This window comes from Corvus hawaiiensis, chromosome 15 (assembly GCF_020740725.1).
Source record: "Corvus hawaiiensis isolate bCorHaw1 chromosome 15, bCorHaw1.pri.cur, whole genome shotgun sequence".
NCBI lineage: Eukaryota > Metazoa > Chordata > Aves > Passeriformes > Corvidae > Corvus > Corvus hawaiiensis.
In genome coordinates, this window is record NC_063227.1 from 8425166 (window position 1) to 8447357 (window position 22192).

Below are 22192 nucleotides of genomic sequence, written 5' to 3' on the forward strand. Positions count from 1 at the left end.
AATTGCAGCCCCTGTTTGAAGCTGGCCCAGCAGTCTGACAAGTCCACGGTTCTTTGCCTAAGAAGCTTCAGCACTGGCAGTTGTCCACAGCAGAGCCTGGACATGAAATCCAGCATTCAGCAGGTACAGCAAGGGAAAGGAGTGGAAAACAAAGTCAGTAGATGGAAGTCAGGAGGAAAGGACAGAAGAGATTGCATTCATTAGTTCTGGTGATGCTGAATCGCTCTTCTCCACTTGCCTTGTGGTTACAGGAGAGTGGCAAAGCTCTGAGCACAGCTCTGGTTTGTTGTCTAACAAACATATCTGCATGTACATGTGCTTTACCTGGGGCAAGCTTATGGGACTACTAGTGAAAGCTTTTAAGTTGTCAGGTGAAATCTGCCCAAGCAGAGTTGTTGAGGCAATGTGGCCTGGCTTTGTAGCTGGTCCTTGCCTCTCCCTGAGTGTCTTTTCCAAAGCCTTGGACACTGAGTTTCTCCTTGGTGTCTTTCTGTGCATCCCTCGTTCTGACCTTCCCCACGGCTTTGCTCCTGACCTGGGTAAGTATCCGAGATCAGATGCTGTGGGCTGGTGCCTTGTGAGGATGCCGGGCTTGGTCCTCCTGTGGGCTGTGGGCACTGTCCTGGATCCAAGAGGAGCAGCTCTGCCCCGATCACATGGGGTAAGGAGAGTGTTTGCAGCAGCACATGGAAAAGAAGATTGATCTTCTGAGGGATTTGAATACCCAAGTCCATTAGAGTTCCTTGGGAAAGAACTCAGATTCATGCTGGCATACGGTGGAAATAATTTAAAATTAAGTACCAAAACCCAATGCACTGCAAGACTCCCAGCATGTAATTCTGAACCCATTAGGAGATTTGTGCTAATTTTGAAAGTAATCTTCCTATTTTAAATATTGCTTTGAATGTATTTTGAATTTGAATATTTGGCAGAAGAGGAGCAATTAAATCAAAGGAAAGATTATATTGTGTTATTTTAATTGTGATGGATTGAGTCATTTGCTGAAGGAAAATATGTACAAAGCATGTCTAAGTGCAGAAGCAAAACTGAAAACTGGTCTTGGCTGTTCTCTTCCCTGTGATGAATATATATTTATGTAATGCATTCCTTCTCATATCTTGATAACACCATGGGCCCACAGTGCACGAATTAACTCCACTGAGATTGCAGTGAGATTGTCTCTGAGCCTGTGTAAGCACGAGATATCAACATTTAGCTCCTGTATGTATTCATTTATACTTTATGGTTTTAAAGCTACATGAAGGAGAGGAAGAACATCCGTGACTGGATGCATTGCACCAATGTCTGGTGTCATTCGGGGTCCAGAAGTCTGTCCCATGGCTGTTGCCTGTGCTTGCTTCTGCTGTCAGTGCCATAGGCTGGGAAGTGAAGGTTGGGGTGTGTGGTATTTTGTGAGAGCCCTACATTAGGCAGTGGGTTTCTCTTCAAGAGGAACTGGTGAACCCTACCTGACTTACACCTGCAGAAAATTAGGCAATGAGTGGTAGATCAGTGATGATTTTATTAAAGCTGTCTTTTTTGGGAGGTTAAATTAAATCTAGTTATTAATCTATACATCAGGTTTTCTGAGTGCAGTTTTTGTGTTTACTGGGAGGTGTATTTGGTGAATGCTGGGCACTCAGAGCTCCCAATCCCAGCAAGTCAGCTGTGAGTGCTGGACACCTCGAGGGCCAGCACGGATGGGAAGGAGCATGGCAAGCTCAGAGGCTGGCTGATCTGTCTGATGCCACCATGCTCATCGTTAGCTCCCTTCAGCGTGTATCATCTGTCTCTAAGCCATTCCCATTCCTATTTCAGCTCACAGGCTGCTGGCATCTGCTGTCCTTAGAGCTTCTAACTCAAGCAGAGGGGCAATGGTGCTAAATGCTGCTGGAGACAGGGAATGGCTTGGGCAAAGCTGGGAGAAGCTTTGTCCAGCAAGTGATGTCTTGCCATGAAGGAATCATATGCGCAAAAGTACAGCAACAGCTTTTGCTTCTAATTAAGCTGCGCCTGTGGAGTTCCTGGGATTATGGGAACAGAGCTGCAATACAGGTTTTTAAAACTGTATGCTGTGGTAATAAAGCCATTAGTATTTGAGGCTGGTGTTGGCTGTTAACTGTCTGATCCTTCCTTGGTTAATGAAAATAGCTGTTGGATAAAAATGCAAAGATTTTGAGTTGTGAAAATGTGTGTTTGCACCACTAATCACTTGAAAAATCAATCTCCAGACCTTCCTTTGTTAAGAGCAGCTGATTAACGGCTCTCTATGCTTTTTCCCTTTTAATAAAACCCCTGAGTCGAACAACAGAAGGGCTATAATTAAGGAGCAGTTTTTTCCTTTCTGTGTGACATTCTGTCAAATGTTAGCCAGCAGGTAGCTGGCACACACAGGACAGAAATGCCTTTGCCCTGTTGGTGCAAGCCAAGGCTTCACCTGTGAGAGGGAGATGGGGCTTTGCTCCTCTCTGCACAGGCATTGACAAACTTGGGACTGGATTGTGGTTGTGCTGGATTTGACAGCACTCTCTGTCCCTTGCTCAGCTGCCCTGGTGAGGATGCTCTTCCTTTGCCACCAGACTGTGCCTTGGAGGTGACAAAAGGAGCCACAGCAGACCCAGGCTCTTGGTTTCCAGGTGCTTCTTTCTCAAGGGCCCCAGGCTAGATGATGATGATGACAAAAAGATCTTTCAACATAGTGAAAGATAACTCTAGGGTTAATACTCTGTCCCTTCTGTATTTTACCCTGGAGAGTGATTGCTTTGAAAGAAAAAGAATAATTCTGAAGTCCAGAGAGATTCAGTAAAATTGTAAAGATTTGCGCTTCTCTTAAATGACTTCTGTGTTCAAAGGTATACAGTACAATCTGTCTAGCCAGGCCGGAGGTAAAAAAAGGGCTCTGTGAACAAAGCTGAGGGCTTTATCTGATTTCTGACTGGTACCTTCTGGTTTCTAAATGGCCACATATCAGCCATCTGGCAACAAGAAGGTTTTTAGTATGAAAAATTAATTAGATACAACCCAAGCATAATTCTGCCTTAATTTTCTGCAACGCAAAAATAGTTTGTACCCATAAAAGACTTGCAGGAAATATGGTGATAAAATAACCACTCCTCTTAAATTTTTGTTGATTTGCTTTTTTTTTTCAAAGAAAGTGAACAATTCTCCCATCTAAAGATATGCCTTGTGCAGGTACTTGCTGTGTTATCTGAGCTGCCCAACCCAGCCTGTACTACCGGTGTGATCACCACAGCTGCTGGCTTGGCCAAACAAGGATGGCAGATAATGACAATAATGACAATATATGCCAGTAATGACAGATTGTGCCATAATGGGTTTATGATGTGAACAAGTAATTATTATGGACTGAAGCAATTCCACCAAGCCTTGTGACTGAGGCCCCAGAGATAACAAGACAAAATATCAATACAATAAAAGAGTGAGATGGGGAGAGACTTTTGGTTATTTTTCTTCCTTCTTTTCAAAACTGAGCCAAGAAAAAAAATCTGATTGTTTCATAAATTTGGGCTCTTCGTATTTCCATTGAAGTCACTAGGAGAAAAATACATGGAAATTTCAGATTTGCTGACAGAATAGTGAGCATGATGTGGAACTCAGCAGACAGCTCAGGCAGTTCATGCACAAAACTGGTCTGGATCCTCTTAGGGTTTTGTCTAAATGCAGCTGTATGAATTCATTGATAATACAGTCTCTGAGCACTGTCTATGGGAGTGTTGGTGTAAAGTGTGGCAATTTGACAAACAGAGGTCTGGGTTTCTTGGGAAGAAGAGCTGACACGGGGCTGGTGCAGGAAATGTTGCGGGTACTCCAGGAACATGCAGAAGGGGATTGCTGGTCCTCACAGGCACTGCTGGGAGTCAAAGCAGAATAAGTAAAACTGGGCAGGGATCTAGAGCTGAGTTTGTCCTCACCTTTTGTTACACTTTAAATGAGGGAGCTGATCTGCCAACATGTATTCTTTGTGATATCAAAAATCTTCGTATTTTGGAAGTATTTAAAGAGCAAATTTTGTGCATGGGAAAAGTTGTCTGATCATGTTGGCAGTACACTGATTTCCCTAGGAAGGTTCAAGCTGATGTTGAGCTAGAGATCACAAGGATGTTGCTCCAAACTTCCAGCTGATGTAGCTCTGCTGACCCAGCCCCAGTGCTATGGAGGCAACCAGGCTGAGAACGTGGATGTGGACTTTGCTAAACCTGTTGGTGGAAGTGGTGAGGTGATACTGGGAGCTTTCTTGGCTCATGTTTGCCTCACCTCTGCAGAGGTGAAAAAGGTGGAAAATGTCTTTTGAGGAATTCCTGCACAGCTGCTGTACTGCAGGTCCAGTGTTTCTTGAGTGTCTCAGGTGTGCTGTGGAAAGCACAGTGCTGTCAAAATCTCTGGGAAGGAAAAGGATGAGTCTGGTATTTGGTAGTTTACTGTGCAGGGACTCTGCTACTGAAAATTCCAAGACTTGCTTAATGGTAAAATCTGACCTTTGATTCCCAGCGCTTTGTAGTAGTTATTTTTTAATTAAAAAACAACTTAAGTGAATGGAAACAACTTTTTTTCATCTAGATATGATGGCTGGTAAAAGTTCCAGAGTGTGTTAGTGTTTTGTTGTGGTTTTTGTTCATGTGATTTTTTTTATTTGGTTTGTTTTGTTTTTTGTTGGTTTGTTTGGGTTTTTTGGGGGGCTTGGGGGGGCTTGGGGGTTTTTTTTGGTTGCATGGTTTGTTTGGTGTTTTTTTGTTTTGCTTTGTTTGTTTGTTTTCAATTTTTTTTAAATTTTTATTTTTGGTTGGGTTTTTGTTTCCTTTTTTTCCCCCTGCAAATAAAACCTTCGATTTCCACTGTCCTGATTGGTAACCCTGAATTACAGGTTGTTAAATCCTGGTGCTGGGTTCTTGCATCATGTAGATGTTCTTGCTAAATCCTGTGAGAAATGTTATCTCTGCTCTTTCCCAGTGAGTAAGGGAGTGGTAGAGAGAAGGAAGGAAAGGGAAACTGAAAATCCAGGTAGAGGAAGCTGAACACTGGAGGATTCTAGAAATGGGTGATAGGCTTTGAGACAGGAGTAATCCATTTCCCGCATGTATTTTGGAAGCTCAGCCTGGGAGAAACCTTCCTCTCTCTGTAACCATAACAGATAATAACACATTTCCTACCCCTGGCACCAACGTGGTTCATTTTTGATGTGCTCAGTGCACTGAAGTCAGTGCTGTGTGAGCCAGATTTCTGTTTTGGCTGCAGCTGGGGACATTTAAGAAGGTTCATTGCTATGTGAAGGAGAAAGCCATTGTACCTCTGTCACCCCCTGGGAATTCTAGAGCCTTTCAAGGCTTTTTGATTAGGACTGCAAAGTGCTCATTTTTGCAGCAGGATGACTGCTGAGATGTTAAAACTAGACAGGAGATTAACCTAAATGCTGAACAGTAGAGTAAAAAAAAAGGGTTTTATACAGCCCTTATCATTTGATTTGAAAGGAGCATTTGGTCTACTAAAAATTCATTAGAACAATTTATCTAGAAATTAATGCTTTTAGGTGAACTGTTATTTTAGTGTTACCTAAAGCTAACACTGGGATGTGGGCAACTTTTGATAAGAAGGTATTGTCAGTACCTGGTTTTCCACCTGACTTTATGTGGAAGATGTGCCCAGAGGGCTGGGCATGGGGTGGTGGGCACAGGGCTGGCCAGGTCTGTCTGTGCTGCAGAATTGGCACCTTGTGCTGAGGGTGGGTGTTGGGTAAGTGGTAGAATGAGGTTTTCAAGGAGTGAAGGACTCATTTCATTGCCAAGAGTATAAGTTTGCTTTCTTCCCATCTGGTTAAATAATGTCAGAGCCAAAATAGATTTAAATCCAGGCACACAGGTTTGCAAGAAGAGGAGGAGAGAAAGCTAAGTGGGTAAAAGTAGGTCTAAGGAATTGGGCAAAGAAAGAGCAAGGTGTGTGAACCTGTACTGTGATGGCTGCATAGCACTGTACTGGTTCAACTACCTGCAAAAAAGGTTTATGGTGTGCTGAGCAGACATCTTGGCATCAAAGCCTTATTTATAAATCTTTTCATCACAATTCCAATAGTGTTGGAAGCTAGAAATAGCACAGGCGTAGCAGGAGCACCATATGGTGAGCATGGACCTCTCCAAGACAGGGCTGGAGCTTCGGCCAGGCTATGCCTGTGTTCAGATCTCATTTCAATGCTGAGCACCAAGGCTGCAGCTTTTGGAGCAAACACCACGATGCTAATCTGATTGTTAAAGGTGGCATGTGAGTAATGCCTGCCTCGGGGACCAGCTCAATTGCTCTCAAGGTAAAGCAAATGAAGTCAGTATAAAAGGTTGACACATATTCATGAAGATCAAATTTGACAAGCATCCTCTAGATATATTTAATATAAAATGTAGATGACAGGATTTTGCAGGATCTCTGAATTCTGGTCATCTAAGGCAGTTCTGCTGGTGTCTGTTTCTCTATCTGTACCATGTACTGAAATATTAACTTCCAAAGCCATCAGGATCCCAGAGATGAAGTGGACAGGAAACCAATTTCTATTGATTTCAGCCCTGGTTTGGTCTGCTGCATGAAAAAAAGGATAAAAGAATTCTTTTTCTGCTTGCACATCTGCCCAGACATACCAGGCTCATGCCTGCTGCATCAGCAGCTCCACATCATGTCTGCTCACTGCTACCTTCATGCTGGCGGCTGAAGTGGCTTCCACTGGGAGATTTTTGTTTTTCTGAGGGACTTCAGCTCCCAGTTTGTCAGCAACATGAACTGGGACAGAGAAAAAAAAAATCCTTCCGAGAGGGGATATCCTGAACTGGAGCAGCACCAAACTTCCCAGTGAGGTCAGTGGTGGTTCAGCAACACTCACCCAGGAGCAGCTTTCTGGTGAAGTTTTAATTAGGCAAATTTATGATTATACTTCAGAAAAAGCATTTTATCTTGCTGAGCATGGGGGGTTAGACTAGATGATATCAAGAGGCCCCTTCACATCCTCAACAGTTCAGTCATTCTATATATTTTTAAATTCTACTTAATTGTTAAACTAGCAGCTGACTTTTTTGAGCTTTTCTAAGAAAACAAGAAGCAGCTATTATTTCTTAGCAGCAGATGTACAGTAACCCTTGATTAAATTAATTTGACTGTTCATAATTTTTCTTTGTTCGTAATTTGTTTTTGCTCATAACTTGCTGTTGCTATTCTCAGATGCTTTTTATACAGCTGCTGCAGATCCCCTCCATGCAGAAACACACTGAAAATATTTTAACACTCACCTCAGTCTTTTAATATGACTTGAGTACTCCTAAAATCTTAATACACTGTATATTTTTCTTTAGAAAGAGGCAAGGGCTCAAAGCAAAAGCTAATCAACTCTGTAAATTGATAAGTCAGAAAAGTAAATGATGCTAACAAAAACCCCCAGCTTTTCCTTGAAATATTTGGTTTTTTGTGTATGTCAATGAATAAAGATGTGAGGTTTAACAGGATATTTGAACTTCCATGATTGTTGGGATTTTCTTGCGTAATTCCCTCAGTATGTCTGTGTCTGGTCTGTTTGCATGATGGGGATGGGAAGAAAGAAAGTTTTTGTTATCGTTCATCAAAGGCTTTTTTTTTTAAATTTAGTGTCAGAGCTTGGATTTCCTGGAACATCAAGCAGTAATTATCTCCCTGTGTTTGTTGACCTTTCAGTCAACTCAGATTTTGCTTTTGGATTCAATGCTAATTCTGTGGCAAATTTTTAAAGGAGTCTCAAGTTCATCTTTAATTAGAATCCAGGAATCTTGTTCCCAGTCAGTCACGGGACTTCTCTTCCTTCAGCTGACGACTCAGTGCAGTATGTCAATGGTTTTGTTTGAATGCCTAAATACAGGCAAAGTTTTAGCTGGTTTTAGTTACTAAAGAGCATTTCCAAAGATGGTTATGCCTTCATATGCCTTAGGTTTTGGGGTTTCTGTCTGACAAGCCCTGGGGGTCTGACCCTGCCAGGTTAGTGGGAGGTTCTGCAGTGCTCAGAGGTTGTGGATGCCCGTGGAGAGTGTGCTCTCTTGGGATCAGGTTTACGGTCACTAACACGGATGGTGGCATTCAAAACCACTGGAGTGTGACATTTTTCACAGTTCCCCCTGCTCCCACCGGCCACAAAGAGCTGGAGACAGACGGCGCCTGTGGCAAAAGGCCTTGAGAGCCAATTCCAGGAGAAAGCCCGGGCTGCCCTGGACACATATTTGATCTTGGTTGACATGCATGACACCAGTCCCAAGGAGGAGATCTCTGATTTCCACTCAGGGCAGGAGTGCACGGTGCATTTGGTGTAACTGAGAACTTGACCTGCTCACACGGTCAGAAAGGTCTGGGAATAAAGAGCTGGAAGCACTAAGACACTTAAAGCCATCTGAAATGCACAAATGTAAATGTGTGCTGGATAGGGTATCATGCCATGCTGACAGCATTGCTAGGCTGACTGGCAAAGATATTCTTTACAAATAGTGAAATAGTGGGCTGCATAGCTAAAAGAGATTATTTGCTGACTAATTTGCCTCCCAAAGGTTTACCCTGTGGGTGTGGCGAGGTCCCTCTGACCTTTACTTTGCAGCTCCTCACAAGGCAATAAACGTAGAGCCGCCCAGTGAGGCTGTGAAGTGCCCATCCTGCAGCGCAGCTGGAGCAATCTGCTGCCCTGGGCCCTCCCTGCTGTTTGCTGTAAGAGCTCCCAAGCCTTACAGGAGGAAGCTGGGAGTGCCTCGCTGACATCTCAGGTGCCTGATGGCTTTGTGCTCCTGCAAGGACTGCCTGTCTCTGGTAATGGCTGCAGTTTGTATGTGCATCTTCCACCTGTGCAAGTTAAATATGAAATTGTTCCTGTATCTTTTTTTTTTCTTTGGAAAAATTGTCCTGTGAAAACATGATGCTCAAATACAATCTTTTCTCTGGCTGCCCAGATAGCTGCCCATGTGTTGAATTAAACACACACAAACATATATCTATTTTTTTTTTTTTTTACATGCTGTTACAATTTGAGACTTGTAAACTGTATCTCCATTTTTCTTGCAGAATCTCCCTAGTCTCTTCCAGGGTCTGAGTTCCGTTGAGATCTTGTCTCAGCTCTGTTCTGCTCTGTCAAATTCAGCTCCTTCCCTGCCACCTTAGAGCCAAGCCAAGCCCCTTCCCCAAGATTTAGGCTGTTTGGCATTCATTCCTGCAGCTGAAGAGAGCTCCTTTAGCAGTGGAATCTGCCCAAGAGGCACTGGGAATGGGTAAGGACTGCAAGGTAATAGTTGCTGTGGTTATGTAAAAGGAGAGGCAGCTAGACAGTTTTGTTGAGGAAATTCCAGAAGAACGGGAAATTGGCTCTGGGGAAACTGTTCTGAGATCTCTTTGTTTTTTTGATCCACACAAAGATGCTTGACTTTTATTCTTGCCTAGGTTTACTTTTCATGTGTAAGAAAACAGTGGTTGAATTTATTTGAAAAGCAAAAAAACCCAAATACCACTCCCAAACCAAATAATCTGATGGGGATTGAACAGCTTCCATTGGCCAACTACTTCAGGAAATGTGGGAATATGATCAGACTACAGTCATGGGTTGGTTTTTAGTAGTTGTAATGATGGCAAATCCTGAGATGGCTTCAAGGTAGAAATTAAAGCATGGAATCATCTGACACAACTATACTATCCAAATTATTGTAGTCCCAAAATTAATCACTTTATAACTTGTTAGTAGACAAATCTGTTGGCCCTTATTGAGGACAGGAGAGATTTGAATGTGCTGGGGAATATAAGGGTGCCCTGGGAGCCTGTGGAGGTGGAGGGTGTGCAGCACTCACTGCAGGTGTGCCTGGGAAATCCATGCCTCTCCCAGTCCCCCCTCAGGCACTGCGGGTCTGATTCCATGCAATTAAGCACTGCAGGAGTCTACAACCAAAAACGGAGCTGCCAAGGGGGGATAAGAGATTCTCTTCAGAGGGAACCCAAACTTTCAGAGGTTCTTGTGACTCTAGTAGCCATTCCTGGCTGGAAGAACTAATTCATGGAGCTGTTACAACCCTGACATCTACATGAATTAACAGCTTTTCCTCACCAGGTATGAGGGTGAAGTGAATTCTGCAGAGAATAGCTCCACAGAGGTGCCAATTCCATCACATTATGTAAATAGCCTGTGACTAATGGAGAAATCTATGAAGTGAAATGAAAGAAATGAAATGAAATGGAAATGAAATAAAAGGCATCAGTCAGTGCATTTGCATGGAAACCAAAGGAACCTTGTTTAAAAATGAGTGATATCAGACAAGATAATTCTACAGTTGCCATTGTGGAATATTTCTAACTGTCTTATTAGCATAGAATTGAAAGGACAATGTTGTTTATGGAGTCTATCTGGTTTCACTAAGTTCTGCAGCCTGTCTGACCTTCATTGTGAGGTTTCTCAAAACTTTGCTACAGATTCACTCTCCTCTCATTTTTGAATTGCTTTTCTATGTCTGCTCTTATCTATTTTCTGTCCCTGTTTTAATTTTTTTTCCTCCTCTGCCTTGTACCCCTTAGCTTTTAAAATTTTTCTGTCTCCTTTTATTAAGCTGGCTATTCCTGTTTTTTAATTTTTTCTTGTTTGTCACATACCCTGTTGCTTTTTAATTTTTCTTTGTCTTTTTTGTTTGTTTATTTTCCTCTTCTCTTAGCTCATCCTGATGTTTTAGAGCACACTGCTATGTCTGGAGTGTACTTTGTACCCCCCTCTGGGTTTGTCAGGACGTCTCCGGAGGTCACCCCTTCTCCTCAGAGCAGTCTCTGTGTCCTCTCGTCCTTCTTATTTGTCTCCACTGGGTCAGCAGCTCCCTCACACATCTGAAGTCTGGTCAGGTCCCTTCCCGAGTACCTTTGTGTCCTTGATCTGTGCTCACAGCCATCCCTTCAACCTGCAGCAGGCTCTAGTTCTTTCTTGGACCTTTGGATCTTTCTTTGGACCTTTTGGTGATTCTTGTTGTTCTGGTGCCCTGTTTGAATTGGAGGTGTCCTATCCCAGTTACCAACAGTACAATTCACCAGCTGGGCAGGGTGATGGTTTTACACACGGTAATATTTATTTGTCAGCCAATGGGAGAAATCAGTCTTTAAATCACACACAGCACTGGCACCGCCTTTGTCCCCAGACAAGATTACAGTCAATAATCAATTGAGCTCTTTGTTCAATGGAATAATTTCCACAGTGGATGCCAGTTCCCAAGTACCCAACCCTAGTTATATGTGCTTAAAGTGAGATGAATCAACCATAGAATACAGACATGTAAGGACACAGTTCATTTACAAGGATGTTTATAAATATATTGGTCTGGTCTGCATGACCAAACCACTCAAACAAAGCTCTGACGCAGTTTTTTATTTTTTAAAAACTAAGAGTTTGTACACTGGAATAGCATGTGGGAGTTCAGGCTCCCCCTCTAGCTTTCCGTAGTTAATTCCATGGTGCTGCTCCCACCGAGGAAGCTCACAGTCCTCCAGCTGGTTGCATCAGGTAACAACTTTCTGCTGAGAAAGGCTGTTAGTATTTTCTCTACTTGCCATACCAATAAAACAAGGGAAAATAAAGTCATCAGCATTACCCAAGACAGGGCAACATTTGCCAGTTTACCTTGAGCAATCTTTAAGTATTACATATTGCAGTTACATTTACCACTGCCACACACCACGTTGGAGTCCATAATACTTATGCTATAAAAACAAGCAACGGCTCTTTGATCCTATTCCTGTCACAGTCAATTGACTCCCACTGACTTGCTGGGAAGTTCAGTACCAGGAGGCACAGGAAGCCAGTGGATGTAGTGAGAGAACATGCAGCGCTGAGGGCAATGTCTTCGAGACAGTGAGGATCCTCTGTTCCATTAACAGTGATTGTTACAAGTGCAACATTAAGGAGAAATACTTGATGACTGAATGTTCAGAACAGAAATGGAGCATCCATCAGCACTTGAGTCAAATGATAGTGTGAGAAAGAAATGAAATGGAGAAATCAAGGCACAAGTATTGTTCACTTTTGATTCTGAAGCGGTGTCATTGCTGAGAGAGCTCCCACCTGCTAATGAAGAACCCTCTTATACCAAGATTCGGACTGGAAGGAAAAATTGAATACTTAACTCTGATCAGGATGTCAGGAGTAGACAATTGGTATTACAAAAAGTGATGGCAATCTTTTTTTTTTGCCTGTCTAATGCATACTGCCCAAGCACTTCTCAGGAGAGAGTAGAGAGACCATCCATCAGCATCACATAATTTGAACCAGAATGCATTTCATGCCTGTATTTAAACCACTTGGGACATGATACTAAAACCACCTCTGCTGTAAAAGTAAACATGCTCAGGCTTGTGGATGGGATGGGATGGGATGGGATGGGATGGGATGGGATGGGATGGGATGGGATGGGATGGGAGACACTTAGGCCAAGTTCACACATGGGAATCTCAGCTGGGCCTGATTCGAACACTAAATACTGTCTGAGACATTTGCCAACAAGAGTAATCTGAACTGTTTTGCTAGTATTGATAAGTTAGAGTAAACTGTGAATGTCATGTGCTTGTAAAATGCTTTTAACATGGGCCCTGAAGCTGTAAACAAATATGAGGAAGAGAATGATAGAGATTTGTGTTCCAAATCCAGCTGATAGTCCAGGCTCTAGCAGGTGTGACACCAGCAAATGACTTCTGACAGAAGTAGATGGCTTTCTGTACAGGTCCTGGGATCCCCAAGAAAAGCAAAGTTCCTGGATCAGATCTGCTCTCAGTTAAGCCAGGTGCAATGAAGACAGTGAATCATTTTGTTACCCACGAGTCTCAGTTCTCAGAGAGAAGCGGCTCCATCCCCTCCCCTTCACCAAAGCACAAACAGCCCCTCTGACCATGCACGGCCCCAGAGTCATTGACTGCAAGTTGCTGCTTTTAACTTGATTAAATGCTTATTGTGCAGATCAAACAGATGATGTGCATCAGCAATGAAGGCAGCCCAGCGACCCGGGTTGGAGTTCATTGAAATAGTTAGAACTAGATACTCTCAACAGTCTGATCATTGGCTGTTATTAGGTATTTCTGTCTCCTGGTTTCTTTCGCATGATGCACAAGGCAGGTGTTTAAGTTAAGGTTTGTGTAATCGATTCCAAATGCATACTATTTGATTTAATTAGATAAAACCCCTAAATTACACTAAAGCTAATCCATACCTATCACTCAGATACTGGATTAGCATGTCACTAATTCTGCCATACTTGCTCTTGTGATGGGGCTGCACTAAGAGATTTCACCGAAGCCTTTTATCTCAGTGTGAATCAGGGGGCACTTAACAAACCTGAGTACCTGCATGAGCTGGTGAGGCTCTTCTGACAGAGCTTCTCTGATGAGCAGAGTGGTGCAGACAGTCTGAACAAAAGCTGTAACAAGAGATCTGTGACCTGACCGAATCCTTTAGGAACTGGATGGCAATGGAAAGTGATGGTCCCTCTCCAAGAGAACTTTACAGCCTTAAGGTGAGTTGAAAAGGAGCTCATTGTAATTTGAATGTTAATTCTTTTTGCTTAAGTGGGGCATCGATAAATTGCTAAGAAATACTTTACAAGAAATCTTATGTACAGGTGTTAAAACAGAGGTTTTTGAAACTCAGAAAAAAAAAAAAAGAAGGGGCTTTAGCAGTACAAGTAATTACTTATATTTAATTTGAACATGGTGAGTTGTTGGACTAAAGTGTTCTAAGTACTGTCTTTCAACAGCTCAATATTAACTGATTTTTTATGTTGCCACTATATCATGGATGAAGAATAAGTTTGGCTGTTCTTTTATGGCCACACTGGAAAGTGGTTTTTAAAATGTTTTAGTTTTAAGAAAAGTTGTTTTCAGTATTGTACCTTTAGGCTTCTTTGCACTGTGTTACAAAAGAAACTATTTTCAAACACAGAAACTGTGTTTCTGTGGACAGAAATGACCACATCTGCTCAAGTATGCCCTTTTGCTAGTGCAAAAATGTGGGGAAAAATATTGCTGAAATTAAAATGCAAACCTAATTTTCTACTCAAAGGGAAATCTAACTAAGTAGCTAGACCAAAATTTACTCTGAATTCGTAGTGTGTTTTTTTGATAATGGAGATTCTAAAAGGTCTGTTGTAAGGACCGGTGATGATGGTAAGAGAGAAAGCAATGATCTTTACTGGTGGTTTGGAGAATGTAATGCTTTTAGGAGAAATGTTAAATATGTATTTAATCTTGAACAACATCATTCTGAGTGGAACTTGCAGTACATCAACGGGTCCTGTTTTAGAGTTCATTAAAAAAAAAATTCCAGCTCTAGCCTTTTCCCTTGTTAAAATACAATTTCTGGGCTGAACTGGTACTAAACCAAAGCAAACTGCATGAGGGGGCTGAAAGGATGGTGGTGGAGTCTTAGGATAACTTCAAGGGCTTTCCTTACAGTGTGAACTGCCTGTCAACTGCAGATTAACCAGGGTACTGATGTAGTGTTGGAAAACAAAAATGCCAGAAAACAGTGTGTGAAAGGCCGCTGAAGTTAGGAATACCACAGCATTCAGGGTTTGCTTGGGGGAAGCCAGGTGTTTAGGAAGGACATCCCCATCAGTGGCTGAAATGGAAACATTTTAATTGGAGTTAAGGTAGCATGCCAGTAACTTGGAAACTGTGGATTAAAAAGTAAGATGTTAATACTGTTTATGATTTATTATTATTGATCTTTAGGACTCTTGGAAGTGGTTTATCAGCATTAATACTATCATAAAGTAGCTGTTAAGAGTATGCCTACAGGAGGATAATCCCGGTTGTGCTGAACTAAATGGCAAAGACTTCCTCTAAACTTGGTGGTAACATGACCAAGACCTGCAGAAAGAGGCCATCTGCAACAAAATACAGAATTTTGGAAACTGCAGTTAGATTATTTTATATATCCACATGGGGATTATTTAACTTCAGAGATCCCTTAGATGCATCTGTTTGCAGGTTTGAAAGGGCAATATTTTCATATTCCTCTTGTGATGCTGAGCATCTGCAGTGGTGAACTAACACTACTAAATCCTTCTGAAAGTTCCTGTTCAGAAACCCATAAAAGATGGGATTGATACATGTTGAGATCATGGCCACAAGGTGGCAGATTGTAAATGCCAGGTTATGATTACAGCTCATAAGTGCCTCATAGTTCCAGTCAAAAACCACATTGAATGTATTGAGAGGCAACCAGCAAGCTGCAAAGGTCACAACAATTGATACCAGCATCATATTAATCCTTTTGTTTTCACTCAGCCTGTTCTCATTCTCTCTCATCCTGTCTATTTTACCACGTCTCCTTCGAAGACACACAAATATCCTGAGATAGCAGATAAAAATAAACCCCAGTGGGAAGCAGTACTGGAAAACCAGCAGGCTAGTGGTGAAAATCAGTCTCTCTGTATGAGATGGCCATGCTTCGATGCAAGCAACCTTGTTCTTGTAGAAATCACTATGGAAAGACAGATGTTTGAAGGGTTCATCTGTTATTTGGTGGAACACTAAAAATGGAGTGGATATGATGAGGGAAAGTCCCCAGATGAAAAGAATTCCCCAATAAGCATGTGAAATATTAGGCTTCCAGCCACATGGGTTCACAATTAACTGATATCTCTCAATAGCAATGAGTACAAGTGAGAAAATGGAGACTGTGACAGATAGACTTTGTATGAAAGAGCCTATTTTACACATTGCTTCCCCAAATATCCAGTGGTCCATTAAGGTATATGCAACTGTGACAGGAATGCACATGATACAGATTAAGACATCTGATAAAGAGAGGTTGGCGATCAAAATGTTGGTAACATTTTGAGCTTCTTTCCGTCTCTTTATTATAACAATTAAGCAAAGATTTCCAACAAGCCCCACTAATGTAACCAATGTGTAAGCTGTAATAAGCAAGAATTCTGCAAGGAAGGAAAGTTGGCATGTATCAAAGTCCAAGAACTGAGAAAGGCTAATGTTAGAGATAGTTTGATTAGCCAGGATCTCACTGGGGTGCTGAACAGCTTTATCCATCTTGAAGCATCTTCCAACCTATGGACAAAACTTTGTATTATTTAGAATATACTTTGCGTGGAGATTTTCAAAGCAGTGGGTACTGTGGGTCTGTCATTGTAGTCAGTATTCTTAAAGTTTTGAGCAAATCTCACATGATTAATTACAGTACTGGAAAGCATGTGGTTATTAGTGGGTTTATGTACCTCTGTGGAAGGAGGTTGATGTCACCTTTCTGAGATTCTGCACTGACTGTGCTACAGGTCTATAAATCACAGCAAGAAATAGCTGTGATAGCAGCTCTGACTAAACTTGTATGGATGCTTTCATACAAATCCTCTTTTACCAGTTGTGGATAAAGTTTGCTTTCCAGAATAAAGTATTCTAAGATCTGCCTCTGCTGAAGATTTAACAAGGTTTAATGGATTCTGGTGAGGATAATCTGTTGCATTTGTATTGCCAGCAAAGAAGAACTGGGTCCTGCCATCACTCTGCTAGCTTAGACATCACACTTACATTTTCTTTAGAACTACAAAACATTGTGAGTTAATACACTCAATCCTCCTGAATTAATCAAAATGATGTGTGCTTGAGCTCAAATGGCATTCAAAATCTCTATGACATCTTAAAGGGAGTTTCCTGTTCTGCTGATGAATTGAAGATAGTATGTCCTTTTTCCTAAACCTAACCTGATAAAAATGTAAACAACACAAAGCTCACATAGTTATGCAAGCAATTATTCCTCTTTCAGCTCTAACTTAAGCAGGAGTCAAGCAAAAAAATCTGATATTAGCACAGTGCTGTGGTTTTAAAACTAATATCTTAATGGGTTTGAATTTATCACTGAGTGCAAAAGTCTATCTTAATTTAAAGGCTCACCAGCTTTCTTGCTAGAAAGTTTTTTTTCCAACCTGGGAAAGGAAAAGTGAAGTACGAAAAGAATAACTTTTAAAATTTGAAAGTGGATAATGGATATATGCTCTACACATTTATCTTTCAAAACTCAACTTTAACTCACCTTTATTCCCTTGTGAAATTACTGGAAAACTAGCTGGAAGGAGATTCTTCTTCACCCCTAGTAGTGGTGATGAGAGCCTGTGGAGAAAGGAGAATGAAGAAGCGGTGGGAAGTTAAAGAGGATACACAAAAAGAAGAAGGGATAGGTAGATGTTTTTTTACTAGAAATAATCTGCTTATGTGGAGATTTGTCAGCCTTTTCACAGGAATGATTGCCATTATTTATTCACTAAAGAGTAAAAAAATGTTTAGTTGCTTGTACAAAATTAAACACCAAATCCAGGGTTAAACTGGAGTTATGATTCTGTAGTTGTTTTCCGACAGTCACTCAAAGAATATTCCAGCCAGAGTTGTATCCTGGACTGCTTTATTCTGATACTTCTGTTTGGCATAAGTTTGGGTGCTTCAAACTAGGATTCTAAAAAACTCCAAAAAATACCATGCTTGCCTTTGGAGCATCTATTACCACTCTCATTCTGATTAAAATATCCTTTTCAATCAGCATACTTGTGTTGGAGTGAGAAGAGGCTGTAGATATATGTGACTCTATGTGACCCTGATGTCCCAAAAATGACTTAAATTGTGGTCAGGGCTAACATTAAGCCCTGTAGTCTCCCTGAAGAATGTACCTGGTTTGGTTACAGCTATATTGCGCCAATGACATGGAAAACTCTACAATCCTGCTGCGAAAGCTATGGAAGTCTGGTGGCTCTGATAGATTTTGCAGTCCCTTGCAGGTGTCCCTACTTCAGTAGGGCAAGACCAAGAGCTGGGTACTTCACTGTGTGCCCACCAGCCTCCAAAAACTCTTCTGTTCCTGAGTCCAGGAGAAAGGCCGTGGACTGTGACTCAGACACAGTCACATCCTGCAGAATTCGGTGATGTGGCTGGACAACAGCACCTTCAGGACCCCTATTTCCTGGAATGCATTGGAACCCACATTTCCCTGGAGCAGCACTAATTGCCTGGCTGGATTTGTCACATGGAAGGATGCATGTGCTAGAAGGACAAGAGGCAGTAAATGGTAAATTTACCACCAACAGTGGCAGTTGTTGCCCCGGTGAGATTTACTGCCACTTCAGAAGTGTGAGGTTCTAAAGTCTGGCTGCTTTGCCCCAAGGGTGATCTTTCTCTTTGCCGTGCCTGTGGTGTTCACCTGGCTGGCACAGATCTGATACCTTCAAAGACAAACTCTGCTCTTCCCTGCTTTTTATGTGAACAGGAGAAGCTGTAGAGACTCAAAAGGCCATGAGGCTGAGCCAAGTTTGTAATATTTTATGCACTATTTACTAAGCTTGCTTATTTCTCCATGGATGCACAACACAGTTTGATAGCAAATTCTGAATGTCCTCTCCCAAGAATTCAGGGTGGTAGGGCTTCTTTGGCATTTTCTGTTTGGGAAAAGTCCCTGTACTGACCTAATCAGTTTGCTCGCTACATCAGTTTTAGGCACATGCTCCATCTACACTGTCCTTTTGTCAGGAAAATGTGTCATTTCTTTTCACTCGTTGGTTTGTGCTGGGAGTTAAAGAGTGCATGCCATGCTGCAAGGCAATTTAAACATTTCCTTGGCAATAAAACAATTACAGCTGTCTTGGTAAACATATGGAGTATTCACAGCATTAAAAAAAAATAAGTTACTCTAGTATTTACTACAGCATGCTGAACTGTATTGTAATACCTACTGGCATTTTTTAATCTAATAAATAAATGTTACTGGAATCAGCATCCTTGAACCGCATCTACAGCTGATATCAGAATTGAAGTGTTTTATAAAAAGAACTAATTACTTCAACCCCCAATCCATGCATTTTGGAAAAGATTCTCTACCATAGTAAGAGTTTAACACTAAGTTATTATAAACCCCTTAGCCTAGTTGTTTCATTCCTCTATCTGCAGAAATATTACTGAAACATTCATAAGCAAAAGAAAGGTCTAAAATAAAATTAGTTTTAGAAAGGCTTTTTTTCCCTAAGTATTTTCTTACCTATGCTAAAGATGAACAGTCACATCCTTTCAAGGTGACCAGTAAACATTTCAATTACAAACATTGTTTATTCCTAAGTATTGCACAGATAAAATGTGGAGGAAAATTTACATTCAGTTTTAAATATAGGTTGTAGAGAATAAAACAATGCTTTAAAAGATATTTCAGTAACTTTTGTCACAGTTTTATGGATTTTCTGACTTCTTACCTGATGAAAAATTCAAGTAATATCCACACTGCCTTTAACAATTTTCCTTTTCTCTCAGAGCCAGCAAACACATCTTCTTTCTGTATAAAAGAATTGAGAGCAAAGTCATCTCTCCTAAAGCGATACCTAAACTCTCCTTTCTTCTCTGTCTGAAAGAAACCACAGATCCCCAATTTCCAACAGTATTGAATCTGCCAGGCTGTAGCAAGGCAGCTGAGGAATAAAACAAGCTCTGGAATCCAAGAAGAGACGAACAGCAGTGAGCAGGGAGGAGGAAGGACCAGTAGTCATGGGGATGGATTTTCCTCCACTGTGCTGCTTCCCTCCACCCTGTCAAACACCTTATCATGCAATTTCTTTTTCAATTATTTAATCTGTTCTGTAGTTCAAATGTTTTCCCTCTGCAGGATTTCATACATAAACATCTGTGGATGGCACATTCCTTTCTTAACTGATATGGCAATACAATAAGCTGCTTGGAAAGAGCGTGCACATCCTATTAAGTGTATCATTTGCTTTATTGCAATTGAGATAATTGGATTTTCATTATAAATTGATATTTTAGCATATACTCCACAGATAAAAATTATTCCTGGAAAGGAAAGCATGGCACACTGTACTAACACATAGTAAAAAGGGGCTTAATTTTTATTACTGTTTTTTCAGTAAGAGTCCATACATTCTGTAGTCGCATGTTCATAAAAATAAGCATTCGGCTTATTCACGAAATATTTGGAATGAACATTTATGGAATGGGAAAGGAAGAGCTTTTCTTAGCACCTGCAATCTGGTAAGTTGCTGCATAAACTCTTGTATTTTCACCTGGGTCCATTTAACTTCCAGTAGCCCAATCTGGCTTTTTTGAGAGAGTGATTTTTGGAAAGCAGGAGGATTTTTGGGATGAGCAATGCTGATGCTGTATTGAAGTGCAATTCAGAACTAATTATCTAAAAATATTGTTGGTTGTCATTTTACAGTGTTTGTATAAAATAGGTGTAGGGTGGAGGGAGCCTCTGTGATCAGCCAGACGAACCTCCTGCTTTTCATATATTTGTGTTTATTCACCATGTGTTTGTCCAGACTGTTTTTTAACCATCTGTGGTAATCTTAGATTAGGTATTCAAGTGCCTAATTGACTGCTAGGAAGACTGCCTTAACACCTCCCCCTAAAACTTCCTTCTCTTTAGTTTAACCCAGTGCTTTTTATTCTAGGTGTGGTCTAGGAAGTCTGATATTTTAACCAAAAATGCTATGATCAAGCAATGTGAATATATTTTTCTAAAGCATTTCTAGAACTTGTGGGTTTGATTGTCAAAATTACTATAAAAACTAAGTTTTGCTAAAGTACTTTAGAAATTCTGTTTCTGGTTGTGCTGTAACCCCAGGAAGTTAATCAGGACCTGAACATGCCATGTGATAGATAAGCATCAGAACAAGCCATAAAAATGCATTATCTATTTATGAAGCAAGTAAGTCAATAAAATTAAAAGATGTTCTGATTCTATTTACAAATTTCAAAGGTCACGTTGCTTATTTACACACGCCTTTGTTTCTAATATAATTCTGTATGCAGTCCTTCATTTGTGGAAAAACAAGAGTATTTAACATGTAATCCATTGGTTTTACAGTTGTATCAACCTGCTGCCTCGCGTGGATTCAATTGTGTTGTAACCTGTTGTGAATTAGATCACATCCAGCATCAGAGGCTTGTGGGTGTAGCTGCTCGTGGTGTGTTTAATTCTGATGTCAAAGGTCTGTATGCTAAGTGGGACCCGTGGCTCTGGAGGACGGATCACAGTGTAATGTTTTCAGCCAGATGCTGGAGTGTCTGTTTGCAGAAAAGGTTAATGGGTAGCAGAATTGTATTTACTTTTTATCAATGGTCTTGTTATTTCTGAATTTCTCAGTATTAAGTGATGGGTGAAGTGCCATAATAGGCAGGTTTTTAAACTTTGTAACAACTTGTGTAGCATTGGCAACAACCTGTTGGTGAAAAATAACATGTAAGTCCTTTGAGTTCACGTTTTGCTTTGGCATTTACATGATTCCTTGGCTAGCAGGAATCTTTGCTGATGGTTTATCACTCTAAACTTTTGCTTTTGCTTAGTTTTTTCTCCCATGTAACTGTGCAGCAGTCCTTGTTTCTGCCCATTGCAGCCCCCTTCTTCAGAAAGCAAGATTTAGTAGAGATGTACAGGTACAATTTCTCAGCTTCCCAGGTGAAGGAATTCTTTAACAGCAGATTGGCCAAGAGGTGGTTCAGAGACCTGTAAAATCTCTGAAGGGTCACGGAATCACAGATGGGTTTGGGTTGGAAAGGACCTTAATGATCATCCAGTTTCAATGGGCAGGGACACCTTCTACTAGATCAGGCTGTTCCAAGATACATCCAACATGGCCTTGGACACTTCCAGGGATGGGGCAACCACGGCTTCTCTGAGTAATTTGTTCCAATGACTCACCACCCTCACAGTCAAGAATTTCTTCCCAAATCCCACCTGACCCTGCCCTCTGTCACTACAAAACCATTCCCTCTTGTCCTGTCATTCCAGGCCCTTGTCCAAAATCCCTCTCCAGCTCTCTTGGAGCCCCTTTAGGCACTGGAAGGGTTCTGAGGTCTCCCTGGAGCCTTACTTGTCAGGCTGAACACTCCCAGCTCCCTCAGCCTGTCTCAAGAGCAGAGCTGCTCCAGCCCTTGGAGTGCCCTGATGGCCTCCTCTGGACTCACTCCAACAGATCCACAGCCTTCTTACATGGGAGCTCCAGAGCTGGATGCAGCATTGCAGGTGGGGTCTCACAGGAGTGGAGGAGAGAGGAAGAACCACCTCCATCATCCTGCTGGTCACACTGCTCTGGATGCAGCCCAGGACAAAGCTGGATTTCTGGGCTCCAAATGCACGTTGCCAGCTCGTGCTGAGCTTCTTGTCAACCAACATCCGCAAATCTCT

General features: G+C 41.5%; 1 protein-coding gene across 1 annotated transcript; it reads right to left on the reverse strand.

Moving 5' to 3' along the window:
• Window positions 1–11065: 11065 nt before the first annotated feature.
• LOC125333918 (neuropeptide Y receptor type 6-like) lies at window positions 11066–19593 on the reverse strand. The gene is made up of 3 exons (XM_048320233.1): window positions 19245–19593; window positions 17051–17127; window positions 11066–16071 (listed from the first exon to the last, which is right to left on the reverse strand). The coding sequence occupies exon 3, from the start codon at window positions 16051–16053 to the stop codon at window positions 14932–14934; it is 1122 nt and encodes a 373-aa protein (XP_048176190.1). The 5' UTR covers window positions 16054–16071; window positions 17051–17127; window positions 19245–19593; the 3' UTR covers window positions 11066–14931.
• Window positions 19594–22192: the final 2599 nt, after the last annotated feature.